We start from the raw sequence: 27,491 nt of genomic DNA on the forward strand, positions 1-27,491 counted from the left end.
TCATGTTCAAAGCAGAATTTCACTGGTCCTATTTCATATCTAAAATGCAGAGCTGGTTCACAATTAATGCTCAAGGTGCTGATGAGTGCTGGGGAATGAAATGGGTATTGCAGGTTCCTCTAACAACATTAAGGCATTGTACAAACATATATTGATTTTGTAAATAAAATTCTGATGCCAGAAATGTCAAGAACTAACTTCTACTTGAAATACTTTTATTTTTACTACATTTTTTTGTATAAGACTCAAACAGGGAAGAACAACGTGGAAGTCAACAAAAATAACTGGAGAAGAATGGATGAAAGAGTGTAGCAAGCATGTTCAAAATTTAGACAAAAAAATTACAGTTTAAGTGCTTGAAATCTAATCAGCTGCCTCAGATAAATCTCATCCCTTAACACACATTAATCTACTAAGGAAAAAACCATGGGTGAATTTACTCATCTCAGGTTTGCTAATCCAAAACCCTGTTGCCCCCACCACACTAAGCTCTTGACCCTGTTCCTCTGCTCCTAGGTCTTCATGCTCTTATTTTCCTCTTTCCTATATTCTGTTGCTGGCCATGATCTTACCTTTTGTCCCCCTACAGCTGTTTCTCTGACTACCAATTTTTTGTTTTGGTCAGTTTAGTTGCATAAAGCAGGTCAGAAGGGTATCTAGCTGAGGGTGGCAGCGGAGAGGGAGACTAAACCAGGGACTGAGGGAAAGTTTTCAGGTGACACTGAGCCATTAAATGGACTTCCACCATCCTAGCTTGTAAGAAGTGTTTTCAATTTTTACAATTTCACCATGACAACATATTTTATAAAAGCAATATCTGATACATGCAAAATACCACGTTCAGTATACCTGGCTCACTAGTTCAGGTATTCCTAGAGCACGATCAATTTCTTCTAAACCATCAAAATTCCTTAATGCCATGTAAAGCTGATCCAGAAGAGCACCCTCATCACTTGGTGACTCTGATGAAGGATGATTACACAAGAGATCATCTGGTGAGCTGCCAAACGGTTGCCTGTCAAAACATGAACACAGGGCTGGTAAACAGCTGCTGGAAAACATGAAATAATATCAGACGATTAGTACTCACACTGAATTAACAAGTAGAGACAGAAATCGTTCTAATCACTGCCAATTTTGGTTAAAAAGTTATTCTGGATGGAAGTTATGCTACCCAAAGACTAACGCCTGTCAAGACCCTACAAGCGTGGTGTATCTAACAAGCAAGAAAGCCCAATAAAGGTAGCCCAAGTGCTGACTGCATATTACAGGGTCAACAGAGGAACTGAGAAGTCAGTATAGAATACAGAAGACAGAAGGCTAAATAACTTTAAAAATTTTTAAAACTAGTTGTAGCTTTTTTAAACTATAACTGTAACTATTTTTAAAACTAGTTGCAACTATTTTTAAAACTAGTTGTAACTTTGAATGTCTCATGTCAGATCAAGTATACTACCACAAGTAGTACTCATTTCCACAGACTCTCCCCTCAATTGGTTTTCTATCAGGCTAAACAAGCCAAAGAGGTCACTAACAGGTCCATGTCTGATCTTGCACAAGCTGAACATCTGGAAGAGCTGGGCAGAAGCATGAGGGAGCAGGGAGAAAAGGACATTCCCCTTTTTGCTTGCAGCAAAACACTCCATCAGCTCACCCCAAATGCACATTTGGGTATCAGTTTATGCACTTTGTTATGTGCCTTGGAAGAACATCAGCAAGAATTTGGGTACTGTCAAGCAGCATGTGGTAACTCTATAAATCCTGCTTACCTCACCCCTGAATTTGTATGCGAAGCACACTTGCAGCTACAATGGCAGAATAAAGGTTTGCTATAAACCCAAAGGACAAAATTTCCTGAGAAACAAACTAAATCTGAAATAACACCTTATCTACAGCCAAATGACATGTTTTTGTTCTGCAGTTCACACACTTGCCCTGCTTCATGCATGCCACCACAAAACTGCAACAGAAAAGAAAAAGAGCAGAGCATTCTACAGGCAAAAGGCAGCTACAATATGCACATCGTGGAAGAATCCCATCCCAGATAATTACTCAGAGACAACAAAAGCTGTCACCCATGGAGGGAGGAAGAGCACTATATGTGAACCCTTTTTACATGTCTCTTTAGAAAAAACAAAGAAACATGTTTGTGTATTTAGTTTCCATAATGAGATATATGGTTGCCATGGAAGTCTAATTTCTATGTCAAAGCTAAGTGGGAGAGAGCTGCATCGTCAGGCTGCACACTGAATGAACTCAAAGGATGGCAGGCAGGAAAACGAATAAAAATATATTCTTTTTAATTGGATCCCAGACAGTTAAAAAAAATAGGAAGGATATACAATACACCTTTAAAACATTGCAAAGCATTAATCAAACTCATATATAGAGAAATTTACCTAACTCTCATAGATGAAATTATAAATCAGCAAAGAGGAAAGAGAAAAAAAATCCTTTGATTCAAACTGCTTACAAACTCTAAAGATAACTTCTAAGAAGGGATCCATTATATGGAAAAACAATTGATGAGGCTAGCAAAAAATCTTCTCTGAAATTGCAAATGAGTGAATACACATGATAAAGAAAATCAAACATTTGTCAAATTCTGTATATTAAAAAATGACAATAACTTACAATTTCTCAATTTCTTTTATATACCCCATTGACAATTTTAATTTTTAATTTAAGAATTATTTTTACTCATGTAATATATGGCAACCATCATAGTATAAGAATAGCAATCTTGGAGATTAATAAAGCAAGAAATGGCAGCATCAACCAATTAATTGTCTCTGGTTGGGGTGTAAATGATCTAAATACTGTTACTTTCAGATGCAATGCAATGAGAGTTTTTTCCACCATCTTCAGCTATAAGGAAATTCATCAGATATAAGGAAATTATGACAAATGCAAAGGTAAAAAAATGGAAGAATGAACTGTCTGGCTTGCTGACTAGACATGACCCTGTATTTTCTTTTAAGAAATGTAGTTTTTAAAGTGAATAATTCAGTTATACAAACAGTGCATTTTGCATATGGATATGCTAACTGAGGGAAACACTAGGAAACATCTCATAAAGCATAGAATATAAGAAAGTAAATGCCACATATATTTATGGATAATATTTTCAGGCATCCTAATGGAAACTAGGAGAATGTAGTCAGAAGATTAACATTTTTTTCAAACATACTTTTTTTCCAAATGTATCTACTTAATTTTCTTTTCAGTGATCCCTTGACTTACTACTTACACCAACATTTTGCATATATGGAATGTCTAAGAATCGCAAAATGCAACATTTTGCATTCCTTAGACATTCCATATATGTGAAGTCTCTCTAAAGTAAGCTGCAAACCTTTTGGAGAAGACATGGCTCTTTTTTAAGACATGTAAGCTGCTTACAACAGTTGTGTCACCATTTAAAAGTCTTGATAATGAATGAAGTTATTAATACATTACATATGAGTTAATGAGTTGTGACCAAACTGCAGTTCTGATTACCTGAGGAGGAGCTAACTTCAGGGAAGAGGCAGCTTTCCTTTCACTTCATCTTTCCTTCCTCCTCTTTTACAGAATTTAGGTCAATTAAAAAAACCCAAACAAAACATAATTAACCATGTCCATCACTTAAAATGCTACCCTGCTGCAGGAAGGGACAGATACGACTACACAGTCATAGCTAGTATTACTGGCACTCTTCCACATTTAGTGTTAAGTGTAATTGTTAACAATAAGAACAGCAAAATCGGACAGAATCATGCCTACGTTAATGCTCCAGAGGTGAAAAATGGTGCAACTATACCTCAAGTGCTGGCAGCATTCACTGTGATACAGAACTCTCAATTCACTCAAGACATTACACAGCAAAGAGAGCATTTATAAATATAACTGAAACACACATACATATCACGAGCACAAAATAATACAAAATTTAAATTGATGTACATTTGGTGAATGTTTTATGTAGAACTTAAGTTTCCATGAGGTGTGTAAATTACAGGCCTGCAAAATCTCTGTGATCTGATGTGACACCAAGACTCACCTGTTCTGATTACCAAAAGTTGCCTGTTCTATAGGCAAGATGCTGTCTGGCCATGGTGCAGTCTGATTTGGAGGTGCCTGCTGCTGGCTATACTGAGGTCCTCCTATGTTCATTTCCAATTCAGATGGCCCTAATGAAGAAAAAATAACCATGCAACTTTTCTGAAGAGAAGCTACTTGCATATTTGTTCTTTCAACTGAGTTATGGTAAAAGCAAACAAAAGCATTAAGACTTCAACATTACACTTAAAAGCATCATTATTCTTTTGCTAAAATTTCCTTTTAAATTTTGAGAAAACATGAGTATTCTGATAGTTCAGAATTATAAAATAGCAGATACAACACTGTAGATGCAAAAATGAGTAAGACAAGTGTAAGAAAAAGACTGCACATAGAGTCAGTATTATAATGCACTTGCTTTATAGGTGACCAGGAACAATTATCATTCCACAGCATTTGGTTTAAAAAAACTCCACAGTTTTTAGTGAACCAAGGCAACTTCATGTCCTCTTTCTTGGCCACACAACTGTGGAGCTACAGAGTAGCAGGAGCTGTCCATCTCAAAACGTGTTAAAATTTAGCATTTTAGACACCTTCTTTCCCATGTTCACAGGAAAATTTCACTGTGATATGGCTCTTATTGAATCTATAAATGAACTGAGGATTTCTTACTTTCTTTTTTTTTCTCCTGCTTTGTCTTTAACAATCCAGCATGCGCCAAAAGGAACAGCTCCACATGGACTTACCCATATTCATGACCTGAGATGGAAGCATCTGCCTTGGGCCAGGCTGGTTGCTGGGTCTCAAGGGGATGCTGGCCGTGGGGTTGCGGATCATGCCTGCTTGCACCGGCCGGTTCATGGTGCCAGCCGTAGGCGCGCAGGTCACCCTCACCGCGGGAGCCTGGCTGCCCCACTCTCCAGATGCCATGGCAGGCCGAGGGGCATTGCCACCAATCATTCCTGCACAAAAGCCGAACACACTCAGGTACCAGCGCATGATCAGAACAGCCTTAACACTACTGCTGCTGAGGAAGCTGCATTTTCAGCAATACCAATGCAGTAGTTTCACTCAAAGCACACTGTACCACAACTACCCATCCAGATGTGCAAAGCTATGGAATAATGCCTTATGCTACTTAGTCAAGGGACTGGAGACTGTGATACATCTTACAAGAGGAAGACTCTTTTATCATTTCCGAAATGCTGCTCAGGGTAAGTGTTCCCACATGTAGTCTGCAACAGGTGCTGAGGGTGTGTGGATAGCCTTAACTTCCTTCCTCAGGAAATGAATCACGTTTGCTGATGTGTGCCAGTGCTTTACTTTCCAAGTGCTAAGTGAGCATGGGGACTTGAGTAACAACATGTTAACACTAAACACACTTACAAATTAGAAGGATTGAGTATCAATTTGTGTTCTGCAAACATCTTTTGGCCACTTCTTTCACTTGGAACCCAGAGCCTTCAGAGCTTCAAGGCTCACCCAGGTAATCTCAGACTGATACACAGTGCAGGGAAATTACTCACAGGAACTTTCCGATAGATGTTCATTACCGTTATTATAGGGGAAGTCCTCCCACATCTACTGTAAACAACTGATACGCTTTATTTACACTTGGAATATATCAAATACTACACTCTGACAGTAGCCAAAAAGCCTCAAGCAAAACCCAACACAAAAACCCCCAAGCTGCAAAGACAGCAGACACAGTATTTATGCATTTCAATTTTATATGAATCAAGACACTAGATAAAACACTGACTTCAGGTTGGACTACTGGTTCAGATTGGTCTTTCCAGTTGCATTATAAAACATCCCTAAATGAATGCTAAAAGCCACATTAACAATTATTACTTATCAGTTCAAATATTTGGTGACATACAACCAGAAAAAACCCTCTGAAGAGGGTCTTTGTTTCAGCTGCTGTGAAAAATTTGCTTTAGTGTTACATCCCCAGGTTCAGTCCATTTGTGTACATATTTTATCAGCTGAAAGATGTGCTGTGCTAGAGCAAGGCAAGGACACAATAATATTCTCAAACTTGTATACATAAGATGACTAAAATCCTCTAATATGTATACAGAACATGAAAGTAAGAGGACACCTGAAAGCATACAAGTTGATCTCTAAACTGCTTAAATAAAATCTTTCGGCTTTTGGCTGCATGTCTCTTTTAATACCGATGCCAACTAAATATACAAATTTGACACCAGTTAGCCAGCTGAGGGGATTTACAATGCCCATTTATTTACTCAGAGCTTGTACAGTGGTTGCTGCACACTTACACAATCTCAGATTATGCACTAGTTGAAATAAATCCATCAGCCAGACTTTTCTTGTCAAACAGGCTATATGTTTGTTCATTATTAGGTGAACGTGTTGTTAGTTGCAACATCTGATGGTTCCCAAAAAGAAGATAAGGCTATTAAATAAAGAATAATTGAGGGCAAAGCCAATGTCACAAGGGCAACACTATTGCCCATGATTTCATTTTGAAAGACCCATCTCTATAGGTAGGTAAAAAGCAGTGTATAAAAGGCAGGACTAAAACTATGCAGACACAGAAATTCAAAATAAATATGCCAAGACATAACATCCCACAAAACACAATTACTTCCAGACTTCATGGAGAGTAATAATCTGCACTGGTATTAACTCCAATGTTAAACTGCACATGCTATAGCTTGTTACTCGAGTATATTTGGAAAAAAAAAGGAAAATCATCTTACCTGCGCTGCTGTTGCCTAAAGTTCCTTGACTTCCTATCATCCCTTCATTCCTGCCCATCAGTCCCGGCTGAGGTATCACTGAGTAGGGGCTACTCGTTCTTATGGGTGGGAAAGTTCCTGCACCTGTTGGGTTCTGCAGTGTTATATCAAGTGGCAAATTCTGGTTTGGTAATAACCTGCCCAGTTGCCCTGCTCGTGGGTTATTAAAAGCTAGACAGGAGGATCAAAGAAAAAAGCAAAATTACAAGAATGGAAACTTCACTAGGTTAAAAAAAAAAAAAAAAAAAAAAAAGGAAAAGAAGAAAAGAACTTAGACACAATTAATGCTCTTGGTTTCAACTATTTAACGTTGCATAATTTACTCACTCCATATCTGTCTGAGAAACATCCCTTCTTGACATTTAAATATAAATTTCAAAATGGAACATTCTGACACTAAACACAAACCAGATATGACGTATATTTAAAAAAAACCTTTAAATTATGCAGTTTAACTGACAGAAGAGCCACTACAGCAAAATACACCACAATGTGTTATGCATACTACTGCCAATTAATCTTATACCTAGTAGGACTGTAATTGCATGCAGATGCCATCCTGAGGCAGATTGTTAAGAATTATTTCAGTTTGGAAAGTTTTCCAGCATAAGCTGTACCCCTCAAGAAGTTTTCAAGATTAAGGACAGACTGACTCTATACTGGATCCCACAGCCCCATTTCAACATGTCCCTCTTAATTTTTTGTCACTAATGAAAAAAAATACTTTTGTGATTCAGCAACAAAAAACAACAGTCCAGAAACAGAGCTGTGCCACCATAATATTCTGCTAAAAAAAGAACCCTCCTTGATAGCTACTGCCACCTTTATTAACTACTTTCTTCTGGGTTGTGCTTTTAATATCGGCCTCTGCAAATAAAACAGCAGACTGCCTCAGCAAAGTGAGTTCCAGACTGTGACTGGCAAGCATCTGGCTCAGCTGGTCTTTGGGCAATGTTCCAATGCATGAAAGCATCCTGTGTGCTCAACTAGTTTTCAAACATGAATCAAACACTGACCTTGTAGCTTTGATTCAATTTCCAATCATACCCATAAAATACATGCAAGTAAATTAAACATTTTTGTGAAAATATTATTTGCAATACTTTCCGATAGCTTCCCCTAGAAGAGGCTCTGATGTGAACAGCATCCTTACAGTGACTTCTGCATTTTTGTGTTCATCACATTACAGAGAAGTTAAATTAATACTTTCTTATTTTAGATTGAAGTAGTACTACTTTTGAATCTGAAAATTTAGATAAGGCTTAATAAGTTTGTTAAAACACACAGAAATATCTCACAACAGAGGTCTCTGACTTATTTTATAAAATCAGACGACAGGAACTCATTGTACTTTCTTTTAATGTAAGTTCTCTGCCAGGTGTATTTGCTCATGTGTGTGTACAGAAAATATATCACATCACATCACATACACCTAATTCCTACCCATGAAATTTACGTTTTATCTTGTCTCCTGATAACTAAGCAAACAAAACTTACTTATGAAGCAAAAATTACTTTCTCAAGATTAGAAGCACCATGAAATCTAAGGACTGAAGCAAAATTAAACTTCAGTGACAGTTTCAGAACAGTTTGCTCCAGAAGTTTGACACATCACATAGATAAATGAGTTATTTTATGTGCAGCTTTGCCAGCACCAACTAATGCTACAAAAAGGAATCCTGGAAATGTGGCACAAAATAACAATACAGTTGATGAGCTGTGACGGTGGTTAGATCACATCCACCTCCTGCTTATTCTACTCTTTGTCAGGATGGGACTGAAGGAGGCTCCCTATCCCCCATGTAACAGACTCCAGCAATCTGGCAGATCTAGCAGCCTTACTATTTTTCAACAGACAAAAATGTTTGTGTATTGAAAATAAATGTAATTCATTAAAACCTGTAAAATTAAAGTTGGTTATTTCATCAGAAAAAACAACCATAAAAAAACCCAAATCTCTTTTGGAATTGTGTATGATTTGACATTCATTCTACATTGCTTTTTTGTGAGCACATGAGAGGCCCCTAACTTTTTCTGTGGACCTGTTTTCTGTATGGTCTTCTACTGTACACAGGGCACAAGTTCCTAGGGGAATCAGGTACAGACACAAGACTGAGCCAGGGGGAAATATTTTAGGGTTTTAACTGAGATGGGAAACAGGATGCTGCTTTTACCATGAAGCCACTCTCATTTACAGTCATACTGTAACTCTACTGCCAGTAGCTTTGAAAGCAGATTTAAAGCTATGCTACCCCTAGAAAGCCAAAAGGCTGGAAGGAACAATCAGATCTTGCTTCAGGAAGAATATGCTGAAGACTTCATATGCACAGAGATTCCCTTCTGACTTCTGAGGTGCTGCTGTTAGTACTTCTATACTCACAAAAGCAAATACATAAAACCCAAGTATCCTTTTCTGAGTAACATGAATAACAAGTGATAATTTAAGAATCTGAAGTGGCCTGAATATGAATTTACGCACTAATATTTATTCATAGAATATTAATATTTATCTAAACATTTCTAAGTAATTTGAGTGAATTTGAAAGTAGTACAGTGTTAGTTTATTATTATCAGAATGGCTAAAAATATTATCTAAACTCTATGTTTTATAAGAAAAAAACCTAGAACTCATCTAACAAAGTAAATAGATGTGGCCATCCTAGCCAACAGAAGCAAAAAATGAAGCAGCGTTTTTTTATGCTATTTTATTCAATCTTAGTACTTGGTAAGACTCCTGTCTTGCTTGCTTTCCATTATATTATGATGGCAAACCAACATTTCAATGCTGATTTGTAAGCTGATTAATAAGGTTAAGGAAAGCCATCAGCTGGAAGTGACTCATCTAAAAGCCACAATCTCAAATTAAAGTTGGGCATTCTTAATCTTCTGTCCTTCTATTAATCTTGTGGTTTTACAAGAAGACTCTCCTTCATGCTTAGAAAAGCTTTGCTGCAAGAGCTGCCAGAAAAGAATGCCCTGCATCGCAAGAGAATGCACGTGCTCTCCATGCCAAAACCCTGACAACCGCAGCGTCACCTGTCAGCGCAGGAGGGGATGTTTGATTTGAGGGTACCCTGACACGTCCCCGGGGACACAGACCTGCAGGGTGTGTGAGCCAGACACAGCTCCGGTGTGCTTGGAGCTGGGATGACCGCAGATGGCGCTCTGCCACCGCACAACACCAGCCCAGAGCTGGAGCTGCCCAGCTCCTCCCTGGCTGACCTGGGGGCACCAGGACCCTGCACTGGGGGGGTTCCCGAGCTCGCTGTGGAGGGCGGGGTGCACTCACTGCTCTGTGAAATCCTCATTGCTGGTTTCTGGGTGGCCACCGCTGCGCCGGGGCTGCTGTCACTGGTGAGCTGCATGAGGTCATTGATGATGGCTTGCTTGTCGACCGAGCCTGCTGGCACGCCTGGGCGGCTATCTGGGAAAAGCTGTGGTAACTGGCTGTTCTGCAGGTCATCCAAAATCTCTTCCAAGTTATCCAACTCGCTGCCTGGCTGCAACAAAGAACACACAAACCCACAGTACAGCTTGCTGATGGCCAAGCCAGGCACCCCCCAGGGTCACAGCCACAGCGGCCGCCTATGTGTCTGGCAACAGCCCTGATGGGGAGGCAGCTCACAAACCTTTGGAAGGGAACTATGCAGGCTTCCAGGGCTCCTCTGCCTTGCTTTTGGGGAGCCCAGTGTGCCACTGGCACTCTTCAAAACCCCGCATTGGGACATATCATTCCATACCTTGGGCAACAGGGGGATTCCTCCCTGTGCGCTCTGTGATCAGTGCTGACAGCAGGACTAACAGGAGAGCCAGGAGTGCTGAAGATGGGGGTTTATGTAGATATAACCAATATTTCTTTCAGCACAGTTGTATTTCTAGTCTCTTTATGACTTGATTAAAAGCATACAATTGGAAAGTTACTTTATGGCTATATCAATTCCCCATACACCTTTTCTTTGTTACATTCAAAACCTGAACACTGAATAACTCTACATAAGTTAACTGGCAAGATATATACACAGGATTGAGAATTTATTTTACTCCCAACTTCCCAAACCATTGAAAATAACTTCTCTAGAGTATGACAAGAGAAAACCCCATATGAATTTACATTTAAATGCAGTGCAAAATTAATGAAATAAAGATGGAAAAAAAATTAAATTCACCTTACACTAACATAGTTACTGACCTGCTTGTTTTATTTGATATATTGCTTTTCACTGGTATTCTCTTTTGTAAGCTTCTCTAAAACCTCTCAGAATTGAAATAATTTTCTGACTGAAATGTGGAAATTATTGCAAGTCTATTCTCCAATCCTAAACCCTTGATTAGGGTAAAACTTGGGTAATAATTAAGAACAGGATGTCTGGTCTCACTTTACTACCATCTTGAACAGTAAATAAATCGTAACAGTATTTATAACAAATATCTACTCAAAATCAGTGTCTTTGTTAGGAAATATGCAATGACAGAGGAGAGGCAGGGTGAGCAGCTACCCGTGAAGGATGGGGAACTGAGAAATAACATCACAAATGTGCAGAACTGAAATACAATTCTTCCTGGGCTTTTTTTTTTTTTTGTCCTTCCCCACATCCTGAGCTTCTTACTGATAGCAAACTTAGGCCACATATCACAGGATACTGTAGAAATACCTGAGATGGCTTTAAAATACCTACTGAGGTTCTCACAGGCTAGGTAGGAAGCATCCTGTCTGTACAGAACTCCTGCCACCACATCGGGAAGTCAAGCTATTTGATTCAAAGGTAGCTAAAATGAAATGCCCCAAGGTTACACTGCTCTGTGCTTTTTTTGCCTTTTTTTTTTTTTTTTTTTTTTTTGGGTGACTGACTGCAAATAATCATGGTATTATTTTTTATTCTTTCTACATCATGTCCTAGTCAGATAAATTGCAGTATATGGTGCAAAAGAGGAGGGAATTCACTCCATTAAAAGGCAGCACATGGGTGATCTAGGGGCTGGTGTTATTGGCAAAATAGTAGGAAATCAGAGAATCAGAGGACTGGAAGAAATTTAAAGCCTCCAGGCAAAATCAGTGTATGCAATTCCCTATGGAAGTTCATACAGTTGCTTGTTAAAGACATCCACAGACAGAAAATCCACAGCTTCCCTGGGGATTGGCTTCAGCACTCTGCCATCCTTACTACTCTTGTATTTTTTTTTCTCAGTCTCAATGCAAAATCTCTCACACAGAGATTAAGACTCTTCCTTCCAATCCTATTTTGAATCTGGAGAACATACTGTTTTACATTTTCTTTTTCTAACTTTTTCTCTATTTGAAAACATGTGCCCTTTTGTGTTTTAAGCTGAAGTGAATAAACAATCTCAACTCATGAACTTTCTTCAGGAAATAACCTGTTTTCTCAGCCACTCATTCTTTTTGCTCCTCTGGATTGCTTTCAGTTGATCCACACATTTTCTGAAGCCATCTCCAAGACAGGACTTAAAATGAAGCCTTATAGCTGCTGGGTAAAAGCAGAAAATTTCCTCTACACATAGTATGCTTTGATGGCATATTCCAGAAAAGCATGTGATTCTTTTAATTACATGACATTTACTGACTCTCACTCATCTTGTCATCACTATGATCCCTAGAACAGCTCTGAAAAACTCCTATTTAGTCACTTCTCCCCTCATAAAAAAAAAAAAAACAAAACCAAAAAAAAACCAAAAAACCAAACCCCTGAGACATTATTAAGTAATGATAATAAAGAGCATTTATTCAGCCTGAATGTTCTAACATTTTGTCTCTGTATTTCTTTGTTGCAGCTGAACCTGAATAGTGTCCTCCAGTGTGTTTGCAGACATTCAAGTGCCACACTCAACTTTACCAATCTCTATCGTCACATCAGGTCATTTATGTTAACTAAAACACTGAGCAGCTCTAGATGCTGCACGAGTCCTACAGCATCTCCATTTTGACAGTGAATCCTTCAATAACCAAGTGTGTGGAGGGATTTCCAAACAGCTTCCTCATTACTCACAGCAGTTTTATCTTGACCATGCACCTCTACCCTGCCATATGGAAAAGGGCCTTACTCAAATCTAAACACCTTGACACACTATTTCTCTTATGCCAACAATTCTGCTACCCTCTTGCTGAAGGAAAACTGTTTGGCTGGTCCAAGATTACCTGTTCTTGACAAATCCCTCTGATGACTCACTGCTTTCCAGGCAATTACAAGCAGCTGGGTGGACCCAGCACATCAGTAGAAAAGGCTGAGCCAGAAGGAATCAAATGTGATTACACGAAGCCTAAATCACTGCAAGGACAGGTGATAAGCACATTCAAAAAGGCGCTCCAAGAGACAGCCATGAGTGATGTTTATAGGAGCTGCAGTTTGAGCGATGTGAGATCTGGTACAAGAAGACCGCAAGAGCCAGGAGAAGAGACTGATATAGAGCATCATAAATTATACAAGGATGATTCAGTACTCTTTGGGGGAATTAAGACATATGGCCTTCATTACATGTATCTGAGACAACAGCGAAGGGAAGTTTAATATGTTGCAGAGGGGTTTTTTTGGTAGGTTTTATAGGGGATTTTGTGTCATCTTTTCTTTTAGCATTCTGGCTACTGCAATTCTTTGTTCAAACACTATATATATATATATAGAAAAAGCAACCTCAAAACCAACCTAAAAAAACACCAATGAAGAACAGATTGATCCAAATGTGTCAGAAAACTGATCTCCCAAAGATGCTTTTAATTCCTCTCAGAAGTGGCAAATAAAGGCCAAATAAAACAGATGTATTACAACAACCCAAATACATAACCTTCTCCTTTTTTTGCTTAATAATCAATATTAAATATTTCATCTTTATATTTTTATAAGGGTTCTCAACTGCTACAAAAGCTCCAAGATATTTGGAACTAACACCAAGCTATGATGTTAGCCTAAGTCTTTCCAGACTCATTCTCAAATGGCACCATATGTGCAGAAACTAGCATTAAAATATTTACTTGGTTAGATTCATAGGATTTTTCTTTTATTTATAGTCTATATTTATTTTGTTAATGGCCTAAATTGAATTTTATGTAAATAGAAGGCACCCTGAGCTCCCTGTGAAGCAATTATTTGTCAGGAATTAAGAAAAAAAAAAAAAAAAGAGCACCTGATAAAGTGCTAAGCATCATAAGAAAGTTCTTATGTGGGTATTTTCACTATGTCTAAGTAATGAAATTACAACAATCTCTGTAGAACTTGGGCACTAAGTTCCAGAAAGTGTAAGACAAATAATTCTCAGGGATATTTTTACATTTGAAAAAGTACTTATTTTATACTGTCATATAGAGAAATACAGATTAAACTTAAGAGCTTACAGAATTTTTTCAGCTGTACTGAAAGGCAGCTGCACCTCAACATGAAGTTTGGTTTACAAAAGTTGCTGTTTCAAAACCTAGCTTCCATGGATTGTGAAGGACTGGATAAGATACTCAAGTCTCCAGAAAGGTCCTTCCTGCCATAGGCAATGCCCATGGCTTGCACTGTGGCCCTGTATTCTAAGGACTTGCAACAGGATGTCTTTTGGTGGGGACACAACTTGAAACTAAACCTGACTTGCATAAATTTGAAGTTTAGCTCATCAACCTCAGAAGTACGGGCAAAGCATTTGACCATAATAGGCAAATGAAATCAAATCCTTGCTCCAAACTGGCAATAAATTAAAGGATTATGAAAAGAAGGGAAAAGGAAATGAGAAGTGGAACCAGTACAGTATTTTTCTCCCTGGTAACTGCAATAAACATAAAATTGGCTAGAAATCCTATTAAATTATCAAGCTATTCTATGACTAACATTTGAAAGCAGAACTCTAATTGAAAGACATTCAGAAAATGGAATCCCCATTCTAAGGTTTTAATAGAATTTCAAGAAGAAAACAAATGTTCCTCATGAACTTAATGGATTCTGGACTATTAAACCAGAAATAGGTTTTTTAAAGATGAGTGACGTGTAGAGAAAATATGTTAGTATTGGGAAGATACTGGTTTCCACATAAAGCATGAGCACAGCAGAGTTGATAAAGTATGTGAGGGACACCAGAGCAGTTTCTGAGTTTTAGGACAAAAATGTACATACTTGAGATGATTCCTGGAACAGCATTTGTGCAGACTGTTGTATTGCAAAGTCCCTGTCAAAAAGGCTGTCTTTATGGTCTACTGAACAAAAAAGAGGAGAGTACACTTGTGGAGATTAGGATTTTGTTCTACGCTCCCCCAAGTGATTTCTCAGAGAACGAGCTACTTTAGCAAGGTAATATCTAACATTGTTCATGATGTTTCTCTAATGTTCTCCTGTACTTTCACTCTCCTTCCCCTCCAAGCTGCCAGTCAGTGCTTGCCACATCTGACCACCTCCTGATCACTACAGGGGCTGCTCCTGGCAGTGGACAGTCTGGGAGAGCAGGAGAAGGCAGGTTTACTGTTGAGAGACACTCTCTTCCCTTTCTAACAGTGGTGAACCATATGAGAACTTGTGGTGCTTGACAGCAGCAGCCCTACTATGGTTGGTGCTGTAGGAAAAACCCCGCTGAGTGTCCCCAGCAGGTCCCTCTTTTGTCCCCTCCCCTACAGCTGCCGTAACTGGAACAGCAACCAGCCTAATAAAGCCTGATAACCATCATCCCACCAAGGAAGGGAAAAAAGTACGGCAGGGCTGGAGATATTCTCTGCCATTTGAGAAAGGCTTCCTGTCAGTTGCTGCTCTCTGCAGAAGGGTATGTTTAAACACACTACCTAGAAGACTGCTATTTTTAGTACAGTGGTGCACTTCAAAGCATTTCCTGCTCAGAAAGTCACACCAAAAGTAAAAGGAGGAAACCCAATGGCTCTGTTGCCTCCCAACACACTCTACTCCCTTGTAGAGGCCATCCCACTGCTGCTCTGCTGCAGTTTCCAGAGAAACAGCACACTCCAGTGACTAATTACTTAAAAATACAACATTCCTCAGGGAGGAGAAGTTTTAAATAAACCTGTAAAATAGGTAACACAAGCACATGGCTAATTTTTACATATGGGAGGAAGAAGGAGGGGGAAGGATGAAGGAGGATGGAAGAATTTAGCTCAAGAATCTGTGTTCTAGTCTTGTACTAAATAGTTCCAGCTTTGATCTAAATTTAGGCAATGAGCACTTCCTGTGGGAGACCATCATCCAAAGCTGAAGAGTTTTGATGCTAAATATTTTTAGTGATTTTATAATTGGGGTAAAGCGGTTATATGTTTAAAGGCCTGGCCTTTAGATAGTTAAACACTTACATTATTCTATATTTCTCACCATTTCCTCTCCTACTCCATCCTGGACTTCTGTTTATTCAGCTTCAGGTTTCGTTGCATTTTAAGTGGGTTTTAAAGTTTTGTTTACAACCAACAAGACCAACAAAAGCCCTTCTGTCATTATCCAGTAGTCTTCCATCACAGTGACAAGACTGGCTGCTCCATACCTTGGAGCTGAGGAAGCCCTTACCACTTTATCACAACTCTGCACTGCTTTGTGGTTTTCTGAACAAACCCAGCTCCTGGACCTTTCTGTACCTCTGGCTCTCTCTCTCTCCTGAGAGACAAATTCTGTCTTCAAATTTTAAGAAAAGGCAATACATCCACAGCCCGCACTTCAACCCCCTCAAATAGCTCCCCAGCCTCAGAAACATAAAACCTAAAAATAAAAACTGAATAGACTATTCACTTTGTGAAGTTCAATCTTCAGGAGACCTGATTTTCAACTGCTTGAGGTAGGCAATGCTCGTAGACACTGAAGTCTCTTTCTTGAAAGTTGGTTTTACAGTTAGTCTCATGTTTACATTTAGGGTGAAACTTGCCTATGGAAAAGTAAAGCAGCTAGTTTAAACTGTTCACCTGTCCTACCACTTGTCAATGGGAACACCAGTAAAGAACAGCTTACCTCATCTGTTTTAGACACTCATTAGGATAAGATAAAAAAAAAATCCTGAAGTATTTTTATGTGTTTCCATCAGCAATAAAAGGAGTTTGTAGGACTACCTTGGACTAGACAACAAAATTCTAGAGGGGCAGAACCTGTTCTCTAAGAGTTGGTTCGTAAGCTAAACTGTTTCTTGTGTACTGCACAGAGATCATGAAAGAGAAAATTTTAATTATTTTAGAAATTTAATTATTGGGGAACAAACCATCTGAAGGCCATGATTTTGATCTATGAATGAAGGGCATAGATTTTTTTGTGATTACCAAATTTTACATTCTTATCCAGTCCATAATTTGGAGAACTGAAAATCTCTGCTTTCAATCTAGTACTGACTTTAATGTGTAGGATCTGAACTAGGAACTGAAATCTATTAGACATTTGAAAAATACACCATTCTTGCCAGTTTAGCTATGAATTTCTTGGTATGTGTATTTTTCTAGCCTAATGAAATATAAGTTCTCACAGAGAATCTACACACTACCCTTACAGACACAACAAAATACAGGCCTCTATTGAAAACTAAATTAACATCCAGGCTTGAGGATAAATCGGTGCAAATTTCAGTGAGGAGAAATTAATACAATTTGGCTTGGTTTCCCCTAAAGTGCAGGAAGGATTGAAAAACCACCATTGCTCCTACATGGTGGCAATAATTGTCAAATTTTATTGAAACAAAAGCAGCAAAGTACCTTAGAAGTTGCCTGGATAACTGAGATTTTAACAATGCTGCATCTACACTGGAGCAGCACGTTTGGCCTCTATGTTTTGTGGTTATAACCACTGTTGAAAGAACTGTCTACTAGTTATAGACTGCCAAAAGGGCAAATTAAAAAAATAATAATCCAGTGTTGTGTCTTAGTGCTAAGAAAATGTCATCTATCCCTCCTCAGCCTCACAATACAATATAGAAAATATAAACAAGAATGTCTTTATACACACATAATAAAAAGATACAATAGGTTTTAAAAAATAAACAAGCTCAAACCTAGTCTGCACATTAGAAAATATACAAAATTTTTAAAATTAAGGATATGGCTGTGAATGAGACACAGGAACACTTGCACTGTATGTGATCTGATCATGATTTACAAACTAAGGCTTCACACACAGGGCTGCCTAGGGATTAATGACCAACTGGGAGATTTGATAGTGTAGGACAAATCTAAGGATCATTAACTCCAGCTAGTTATAACCTTCTCTGAAAATGCTTTATACTAAAATTGATATTGTAATTACCCGTTTTATAAATAATATAAACAGTAATACTGTATTATCAGATTGCTTTCATTGTGTCCCTTTTCCTTGCAAAGATCTGAAAACTGGAGCACTCCGGGTGATGTGGACCTGGTGCTTTTGGAAAGTGAATTCTGCATGAAAGCCAGTGACATAACACTTCTTAGCATAGGTCCCAACAATACACAATTTATTATTGTGTTGGGTAGCACAGCAACAAATGATCTTGCACAGAAAGCAAAGAAATTCTGAATGCAAAATTCAATGCAGATAACCTTGCACGAGGAGACATGATCCCTGCACTGAACTATTAATCTTTCACAGAAATTTGAGGCTGAATATAAAGAATTTTTAAGACAACAAGAATACCCCATCAAATCCTCCAAATTGGCACAGAAGTCTATTGGCTTTGATTTTAATTTGCAGGTCAAGCATAGCATGAAGACCAGTAATGCAAAGTTGTTATCAGTCCTTTCAAACAATTTCTGTTCTTGAGCATGAACCTGTTTTCCATGGGAAGAGTGTAGCTGCTATGCTGGGCTAGGTCAAGGACCCATTCAGCAAGCACAACAGCAGTTCAACCTCAGCCTGTGGGAAAAGCTGTCAATTAGGTAGCACTAACCAAGAGTCACGAGTTACTTTCTCTTTGCCTGACTACCATCTGGGAAAGGCACACTGCATTATCCATCTCCTCCCAGGCAGACCCTGTGCTTTTACACAGTATGACCATCACAACCTAGTAACACCCACTGGGAAACTGAGTGAAGAGTGAATTTCAGAAGACAGGTAACAGCCTCCTGAAATGCCAGGATGCTACTCTTAGTGGAAGTCACATGGCAGGAATGCAGGCCTGGAACAAGTCATTCACACATAATGCAAAAATTAACTTACCTGTTCATTAGGCTCAAAGCTTATATCTTCTTTTTCCGTTCTCATAGCTATTAACTTTGTGCTACCGGAAGGGTCTGTCTTACTGTCCAACCGCTCCAGTTTTGGGGGTATGTCTGGTAAACCAATATCTTTAGTATCATCTTTATCTAGCAAGTAGCGAAGTAGTGCATTATTATTCTTCTTAGGACTCGCTGGCTCCTGTTTAACAGTCACCTCTGAACCAGGAGCTGTGCTACTGGACTCCTGGTTCAGTTCTTTGCCTGTGGCCTCTGCTGTGAGCTTGGCCAAATCTACAGGAGAACTACTGTCCTGCAATAGTCTGTGCAAAATTTTATGCTTCTCCTTGAGCGAGGTTCCGTGTGCTGAACCAGACCCAGGCAACCCTCCCGTGGAGTCCTTGCTAATGTCTCCCATGGTACTGGACAAAGGTGAAGGCTCCATCTGATCTGATTTGGTGGTCAGCAATTGTAAGAGCTTTGTCTGGCTTTTTCCGTCGTGCAGTTTATTCTGTCCATCAGGTCTTTCGCCACTGACAACTGGCGGCATGTTGCTATCGCTGTTGTCTTTCTGTTCTCCTGAATGGCAGCTGCTCTCTGCTTGTCCAGTTGTACCTTCTGATTGCTCCCCATATATTCCAAAGCAGTCTTTAGAGTCCAGGCTTCCCATCTTGCTTAGCTGGGGAGGATTCATATTCACAGGGGAATTTTGTAAATTTCCCATTTTTAGGTCAGGTGAAGCCAAGGACGATCCTAGAGAAACGCCGTGGCCCTCGCTGAGGGCCTGAAGTGCGTTCAGGGAACTGTTGGTGTAGTTATGGCTATTTCCTGTGCTGCTGCAGACTCCCACAGGTGAATGTAAGCTTCCTGCAGGGGAGAACTGACTGGGTGGGATGCGAGGACTTCCTGCCACTCCAGGGCTCACGCGATGCCTTGGGGAAAGCATAGAGTTTGGCTGCCCTGGGTTCATGCCGGGGCTGCTTTGTGAGGGGCTATTCATTTTTAGTGCATAGTTACTACCCTGAGGAGTGGATGCTTGTATGCTTGACACATGGTTCAGTCCCCCTGAACCACCAAACCTGCCTGCTGGCATGCCCACTTGCTCCTTTGGGCCATTTATGGCAAAATTTATATTGCTACTGATGGTCATATCCTGACCTGGGTTCCCACTGCACATGGCCTGATGGGCAGGGCTGCTGGAACTAATTGGGTTCAGTATCTTCCCCATTCCTTGTCCAGTCAAATCCTGATTCATTCCGCAGACATTCTGCTCCCTATGTGGCAAGAGGAAGAAAAACAGCCTGTTAGCTAAATGACAGCGGCCAACTTGCAATTGCATTACGGAAAAAGAAGCAAAACCCCAAACCTCACTTTAAAATAACACAAAACCCCTACAATCAAAAACAAATCAACAATTTGACAAAAGTGATATGCAACTCTCAACAGGGCTGCACATTAAGTGTATGGTTTTTCAGTACCTCATTAGAAAACAATGAAAGAGAGAAAAAACAAAATTAAACCTCATTTAAATGACAGCCATTAGAAATGCTGATAGGTTGCAATTTCACACTCCCTTTAATGTATCTCTCCTCTACAATTTGGCAAGAGCTAACTTCTAGAACTGAAACAAACCTCATCTGAAACATATGACCCAACAAATACATGTTTTACAAGACAGCTGTGGACAGCTGTTTGCTGGAGTTTTGAATTTTTCTAAGTTAGCCCCACCACAAGGCTAGAGTGGGCTATTTGCCCACCAAGTTCATACTGAAAAGAAAGTTGAAAAAGTCACATTTTTACACTGCCAGATTATTTCAATACTGCTCCAAAACAGCCTGTGAGCCAAGGGAACTACTGGATACTTGTTCAAAATGAGAACAGTCTGTTAGCAATCCAGTCCTGCACAGGCATTTAGGAAAAGGGGAGAAGAAAAACAACAAACCATACACACAGGAGCTGAAACTTGTATTTTAGAGATAGAAGCCGCAAGACAGAAGAAACAGAAGAGAGAGACACACACACACACAGAGAAAAAGCTCTTCTGAGAGCACCTGAAGGTCATTTTTCTTTTCCTCAGTAGATTTTAATTAGTTTATGGGAGGATGTAATACACTTTTTACTCTGTGCTAAAACTTAAATTAGGAAAATCGGATATATTCCCAAATGCTAAAAGCTACAAAAGAGACAGAGTCAAGTAGGTTAGCAAGGAAAAAAATGAGATTCTGAAAAAAAAAATCAAATCAACTCTGGACTTCCAAAATCAAATACAAATGGAACATTCCTAATATGCATTCTCCATGAGACAAAAACCATTCCTATTTGCACAGTGTAAGTAAGTGCAGATAAGCCTTGAGTTTTGCTAAAGCATGAGCAGTGAAATAATTGAAGAATACAGAGTAGTGAATCTTCTTATTCTGTACTGGTTACCTTAGGTGCAAAGGCGAAAAGCATTAACTATAAAAAAGGGGTATTTTTAAAACTTTATTAGAAATACAGTAGTACCAGCACTCTGCTAAAAAAAGTGCAAGAAAATTTATGAGTACCATTTAAAAATTATTAGTGCTTGCTTCTTAAAATTTAATATTTGGTACTTAATAAAATATTAGGTCAATTCAGCAACCCAAAGAAAACAAATTGCAGACAGCTTTTGGTCAGATCAATCTACAATTTCTATAATATGGTTTCAGTTATAATTATGTTTAGCACTGGTTTTTTTCTCTCAAGAAAAATTATACAGAGGATTAGGAATAAAGCCAGGAACAAAATCTGATACAAATACACCAGGACATGCAATGACTTAATAAAAATTGTATGTTGAAATTCTGATGTCAGTGATTACTCAACCCTAACTTTAGCGTATTATTTGCTGTACTTTTTGAAAAAAACCCCAAACTAACAGTTGTGACACTTCTTAGGATTGAACATATGAGAGCCACTAAGCCAAGCACCAGAAAAGACAAGGCATAAAGGGAATAAAAAAATTAAATAACACTTTAAGTGCAGTCCTAGTAATCATAACATGTTCTTTTAAGAAGAACCAGAACCAATAGCAAAATGTGAACTACAAGAATTCTAAGTTTTCTAGATTTAGTTACAGTGGGAAAGTTTCTTGTATCCACTATGCAAAATACAGGAAATTAAAACACTGAAAGTAAGAACACGGCATTGAAAATCCAGCATGCCATTTTTAAATTCTGAAATAATCTTACAGTCTTTTCCTGCTGCAAGCATTGATTTCAAAATCTTACTTTGTTTCCGTGATATCAGTTCTGGGTTAACTGAAATCCATCAGCCTTAAATAATCTATTTGCTTTGGCGACCTTGTAATTTGCATGACTCTTAGCAGAGTGTGGATGTAAGGAAGTGGCCAGGATTACCTGTGAAGCATATGCAAGGAGATTACAAGCTGAGGTTCACTGGTCGTCTGAGAACGGATGAGCTTGCTCTTCGTTTGGGCAGAGACGATGGTGCCATCCGACAGGGAAAAGCGATAAACAGGGCTGAAGGCCAGCCCCTGCCTCAGCACTGCAGGCAAGCACAACAACACAGGTAAACTAATGAGAAACTGCAGGGCAGGTAGCTCAGCTGCTCAGCATCTGATGCTCAGCACCGATACGCAGATGCAGTGCTAATTAAACAAAACAAAAAGAGCATTTTGAAAAGATATAGATGTGATACATACAAAAAAAAAAAAAAGAAAAAAAGGGATCTCACATGCTGTAGGGTGATCAAATAAAAATCTGTAAGGAGTGACAGCAATAATAGGAAGATACTCTGAAATAGAATGTATTTCAGGAGCAGACAGGAAGTTCTTGATGTCCATTTCACTTTTCATCAAATGTGTGTCTAATTCCTTTTGTTCCTCAAACACTTTTTCATTTTACCACCTACACCTTGATGATTTAATACAAATGTCCTTATTTTTTAGATCATCTATTTCCATTAGCCTGTATATTCTTCTCTTTATTGCCTGTCTAAATTGTCTTGCAACAGTTACTCTCACTACTTCTTTAATTTAAAAAATGCATAAACTCTTACATGAGAACAATTAGAAATGAGAATTGAAAAGAGAAATTATTACTTGTAAAAGAACAAATACAAAAAAGAAATATATGTAGCTAAAAAAAGTTACCTAAATCAAAATTAGGGCTCTGCTACCCCTTCTCTGTGTTGACTGCATTTCAGGTTTGGGGTTTACTTCACTGTACACATTCTGCAGCCCTTTAAGTTTTTAATGTAAATCTGAACTTCAACAAATTCAGTTCTTTCAATTCTATATACCCCTGTGACAATTCTTTAATGAAAAATTAAAACATGCTGTGGAAAAGCAAATCTCCCAAACATTTATTCTACTGTTCACTCTCTGCCATCAATGAAACAAGTATGGTCACTTATAATTTCTAGTCCAAAAGCAATCACATTAGGATTGCAGACATCAGAGAAGTAAAATACTTCAAAAATTTTCATATAATCATTTAGGGAAAAAATAGGAATTAAGCACTACAAATACATTTAAATTCTTGTTTTTTCATACATCTATATTTTGTGTGGGTTTTTTTCTCCCTTTTTTATTTTTTTAAAAATTATTAATATCATGTGATCGTCATTTCATTGCTAGTCTTTTAATATTTCCTGTTGTAATGAAATGACGTGGTTTTCCAAGTGTGGCTTTTATTTTTCTGGTCTACAGAGCTGCCACATTTTCAGCCTTGCAAGACTGGTTACGATTGCTTTCCTTCCCTGTCCCCCACTGTTATATATTGTTCTGCAAGGTTGCAAAGTATTATCTAGACAGTGAGAAAACAGGAAGCACAATTTAAACAACCAGAAGGGGTTTTTCAGAGTAAAAATGTAACAAAAAACAAAAACCTACAACAGTGAAACAATGCAAAACAAAATTTCACTGTTAGGTATGTCATTGTTTCAGTTTAACCTTTGGGCACCAGAAGGTCCAACACTCTTAACTTCAGCATATACCCCATCAGGAAATTCCAGTACTCAATGCCAACAGGATACAAGTGAAATCTCTACTTAAATCATTTTCCAAACTAATTCTTTAAGCAAACAAGAATGTTTCCATATTCCTCTTGAGGAAATGCTATTTTTCTGACTGTGGCCAATAAAAACTTACCATATATTCTGCATTTTACACTGAGAAATATTTTTAAAACATGTTTTTTATTGTATATCAAGCTAATGCTGTATTTTTTTCACATTGTAATGCTGGATTACATGTAGGAGATCGTAACTTTCCTTGCTTCCATTCTCAAACCACAGTGACTTGAAAACTGCAAGCACAAAGATGCTACAGCCCACAATTTGACTTGTTTTTCTTCTCCATTCTGCAGGGCAGGGAAGCGAAATATTTCAGCCATTATTCCTCTTCAGTGCTGCATCATTTGTAGGAAAGTAATTCCAGAGGTTTTTCCTCCTCTTACCACTCACTCTTTTCAGTTTGACAAGAAGAAAAGAGCCCTCTCATTTATTAATTCTACAATTTACATGATGACCCTAAGCCACAACTGCAAAATGATACAGTGTAAACTCCAAAACACTTATATTTTCACCACTTCATAGGAAGCTTAAGAGAGGACTCATTTAAACCATAGGACCCAGTGTACCAGCTGCTAATTTGGTCAGGAATAACTTCAAGAAGACTGAAATAAAGTGTTAGGATGCAACAACACATACTCCTAAATCATCTCTGGTACAAATGGGTCCTTACCTGCAGCTGCTCTCTGAACTCCTGGTGTTAACTTTAACTGCATATTGCCTTCTTCAGTTCTGTCTGAAACCACAGCACAAGGCTGTGAACTTTTAGCAATTCTATTGTTTATACCCCAAAACCTGTAATCTAAAATAACACAGCTTTTCTGTGACCCCACATTTCTAAAACACCACCTGAAGATTTCAGGAAAGCAGAACATATTAAAGAACATTTAACTAATGCCTCATGATTAAAGCTCTTTTTTGTTGGTGTGTATTTGATGGAATAATTTGATATTCCAGTTACAGTTTAGTATCCAAGATGACATGTCTTTGTTTAATGACCATGGTAAGTATTTGTTATAAGCCAGCTGTAAATCCTGTTTTTTAAACATGAACCCAAAGAATGATGCTTCTGTACTGGAAATGTTCCAGCTATTCCCAGTTGGTTTTGAAATTATTTTCCCATGGACTAGATAAGGTTATTTGCTTTTATTAATTTGGGTATACTGTAAGTATAAGGGTTTTATGAAAAATCCTCATCCAGTCACTACCACAGAAACCTTATGGGGACCATTCTGAAGTGCAGTACTTTCCTATTTTTTACCTGCCATAATCTTGATTGAGTAGAAGTGCTTGTGGTATATCCTAAAACAGTTACCAGCTAGATACAGTGCAACAATGTAGGTTTCCAAATAGCATGAGAGGTGCAGCTCTGGGAATTTACACTTAGTGTTTCTCACAGGAAATGTGACAGCAAAAGTAAATTTTTGTTGAGAAAGGGAATACAGGTAATGAACAGCAATATGTGAGTTGAGGTTTTGAAGAATAATGGTCAGTGAACATTTTGGTGGATGACGTGCAAGGGGGTCTTTCCTTCCAAAATAATTTTGACATTTTGAAGATTTAAAACACACTCCAGGATAGCAAGTTCTAATGAAAAGGCTGAAACAACCAGTGATAAAGCTGAAGACCTCCTAGAGAGCCATCAGAATGTGTTAAGTAAAACAGCTTGGGAAAGGGACTATCAGTAGCTGGTGGTTGTTCCCTCAAAGCATAACAAAGAGAGCACAAGCAAGAGATACAAATGGCAAACAGGTTGAATATATAAAGTGATAAAAGTATGAAACCTAACCTTCCTGGTGATGCCTCTTGGCAAAAGATATTTCTCCCTCATGCTGCGAATGAAACCTCTGAATGCATCTTCTCACCAAATCCTCCCAGCCAGGTTTCATAGCTGCTCGCATGGTACTTGTGTCCAATGAAGTTATTTTGCCTGATATTAGATACATTAGAAAGTATTTGTTACAGCAACTTCTCCAGCGAGGAAAAGTAAATAAAATTTAAAACTTCTACTCTTATTTCACAATACCTTGAAGATCCTGGCGTGTAGTAAAGCTCTCTGACGAAGGAAGAAGTGGTCTTTCCTTCATTGGAGCTCTTCTTGCAACACAAATCAAGCAAGACTGCAAATCTTAGAGAAAAATGTTACTTCATTTTATTTTTATGGTAAGGGAAGACTTTTGCTTCAACAAAGACTTCAGAAATATTTTTTTAAAGTTCCTTAAATGTATTTGGACCAAAAAATAGATTTTGTACCAGTAAACACAGACAAAACTCAGTGGGTTTGTATCTTCATTACTTCCTAAACATTAAATGAAACAGGAAAGGTGTGTTTGTTTTCTTTCAGAAGAAAAATTAACAAGGACTGTACCACAATCCATAAGTACTGGCACATGTTTATGAATCTACCTGTAGTAGCTCAACCACTCAGGAAGTAAGTAATAAAAGAGAATATACTGCACACACAAAGAGCACATTTCTTCAACACTCACCACTTTGTACTTTCTAAGACAAATTTCTTTAACTTGCCTCAAATGCTTGCTGTTCCTGAGAACTCACCTTCACAATAACCATTTTTCCTTACCTGAATACTTACAAAATAATCTGAGGAAATTTACCTGCTGAAGTAGTAAATGGTAAAGGAAATGGTGAACCACGATTGTCTTCAAATTCTAAGAATTCAAAAAACTGCCCTTTGAAACCTTCTCCTCGTCAGCTACATTTTTCTTACAATTTCAGCAATATAAAACTAGGGTATCTCCCTTTGAGGTAAACAGAATTTCTCTCAGTTCGATTAACAAATAGGTGCGTGCAAGTATATACTCTCATAGCCAAGAAAAAAGTACAGGTAAATAAAAAAGCTCCTTAATTATTATATTAACTACAGTTAAATTAAAAAAAAAAAAAAACAAAACCAAAATCTAAGAATTTTTCCAATTTTCAGACTTAGAGGTCACTTTATCAACTGCTCTGAAATTGCATTTACATAAACTAGAAAGGGTAATTACCTTCACCGTCCTCCTTGAAAGAATTTGGTTGAGAAACAGCAAAGCACTGCATAGTTTCATATTTCTGATGTGCTTCCTGGTTATCGTGGCCTTCCTCAGAATCAGCCAGAGGTTTTACCAGCATCCGACAATTGAAGGTATGGCTATTACGCCTAGGAGTGTCACCAGACCAAGATCCCCCATTCACTGAGCAAAAGCAAAATCAGATAGTGAGACAAATCTGGTACCAGGCCTTTCTGCTGCTTATCCACAGGAGATTAATCAAGATGTTTTACAAACTGGCTGGGAAACAAGCTCATATAACAACAACAACAATTTAATTTTAATATTAAAGCCCAAACCAGCACATAACTAGGTCATTTATAAAATTAACAGAGTTTAAGAGCACTGCTAATTTGTTCAGCTATTATGTTTTTTTTTCAAGTGACTTAAAATGACATAGTAGGAAAGCAGAATAAAAGTCTAAATATTGGTAAAAGTTATACATCACAGCAAAAGCCTACTGGGTAGATCAAGTTGATTTATGAGACTGAAAAAAATAAGGCTTAT

The 27,491-nt window shown here is 38.3% G+C and overlaps 1 protein-coding gene across 5 annotated transcripts in view; it reads right to left on the reverse strand.

Annotated features, from left to right (window-relative positions):
- Window positions 1–27,491, reverse strand: part of NCOA2 (nuclear receptor coactivator 2) — a 186,551-nt gene that overhangs the window by 16,586 nt on the left and 142,474 nt on the right. For all 5 annotated transcript variants that reach the window (XM_085572213.1, XM_021543382.4, XM_021543379.4 and 2 more), the window contains 10 exons: window positions 26,943–27,128; window positions 25,964–26,065; window positions 25,727–25,867; window positions 22,263–22,410; window positions 18,890–20,159; window positions 10,099–10,309; window positions 6,771–6,980; window positions 4,788–5,003; window positions 4,043–4,172; window positions 850–1,015 (listed from right to left, as the gene is read on the reverse strand). In XM_085572213.1, coding sequence (XP_085428339.1) covers window positions 850–1,015; window positions 4,043–4,172; window positions 4,788–5,003; window positions 6,771–6,980; window positions 10,099–10,309; window positions 18,890–20,159; window positions 22,263–22,410; window positions 25,727–25,867; window positions 25,964–26,065; window positions 26,943–27,128 — 2,780 coding nt within the window. The remainder of the gene's footprint in view (window positions 1–849; window positions 1,016–4,042; window positions 4,173–4,787; window positions 5,004–6,770; window positions 6,981–10,098; window positions 10,310–18,889; window positions 20,160–22,262; window positions 22,411–25,726; window positions 25,868–25,963; window positions 26,066–26,942; window positions 27,129–27,491) is intronic.

The sequence above is a fragment of the Lonchura striata genome, chromosome 2, assembly GCF_050655825.1.
Source record: "Lonchura striata isolate lonStrDom1 chromosome 2, ASM5065582v1, whole genome shotgun sequence".
Lineage (NCBI taxonomy): Eukaryota > Metazoa > Chordata > Aves > Passeriformes > Estrildidae > Lonchura > Lonchura striata.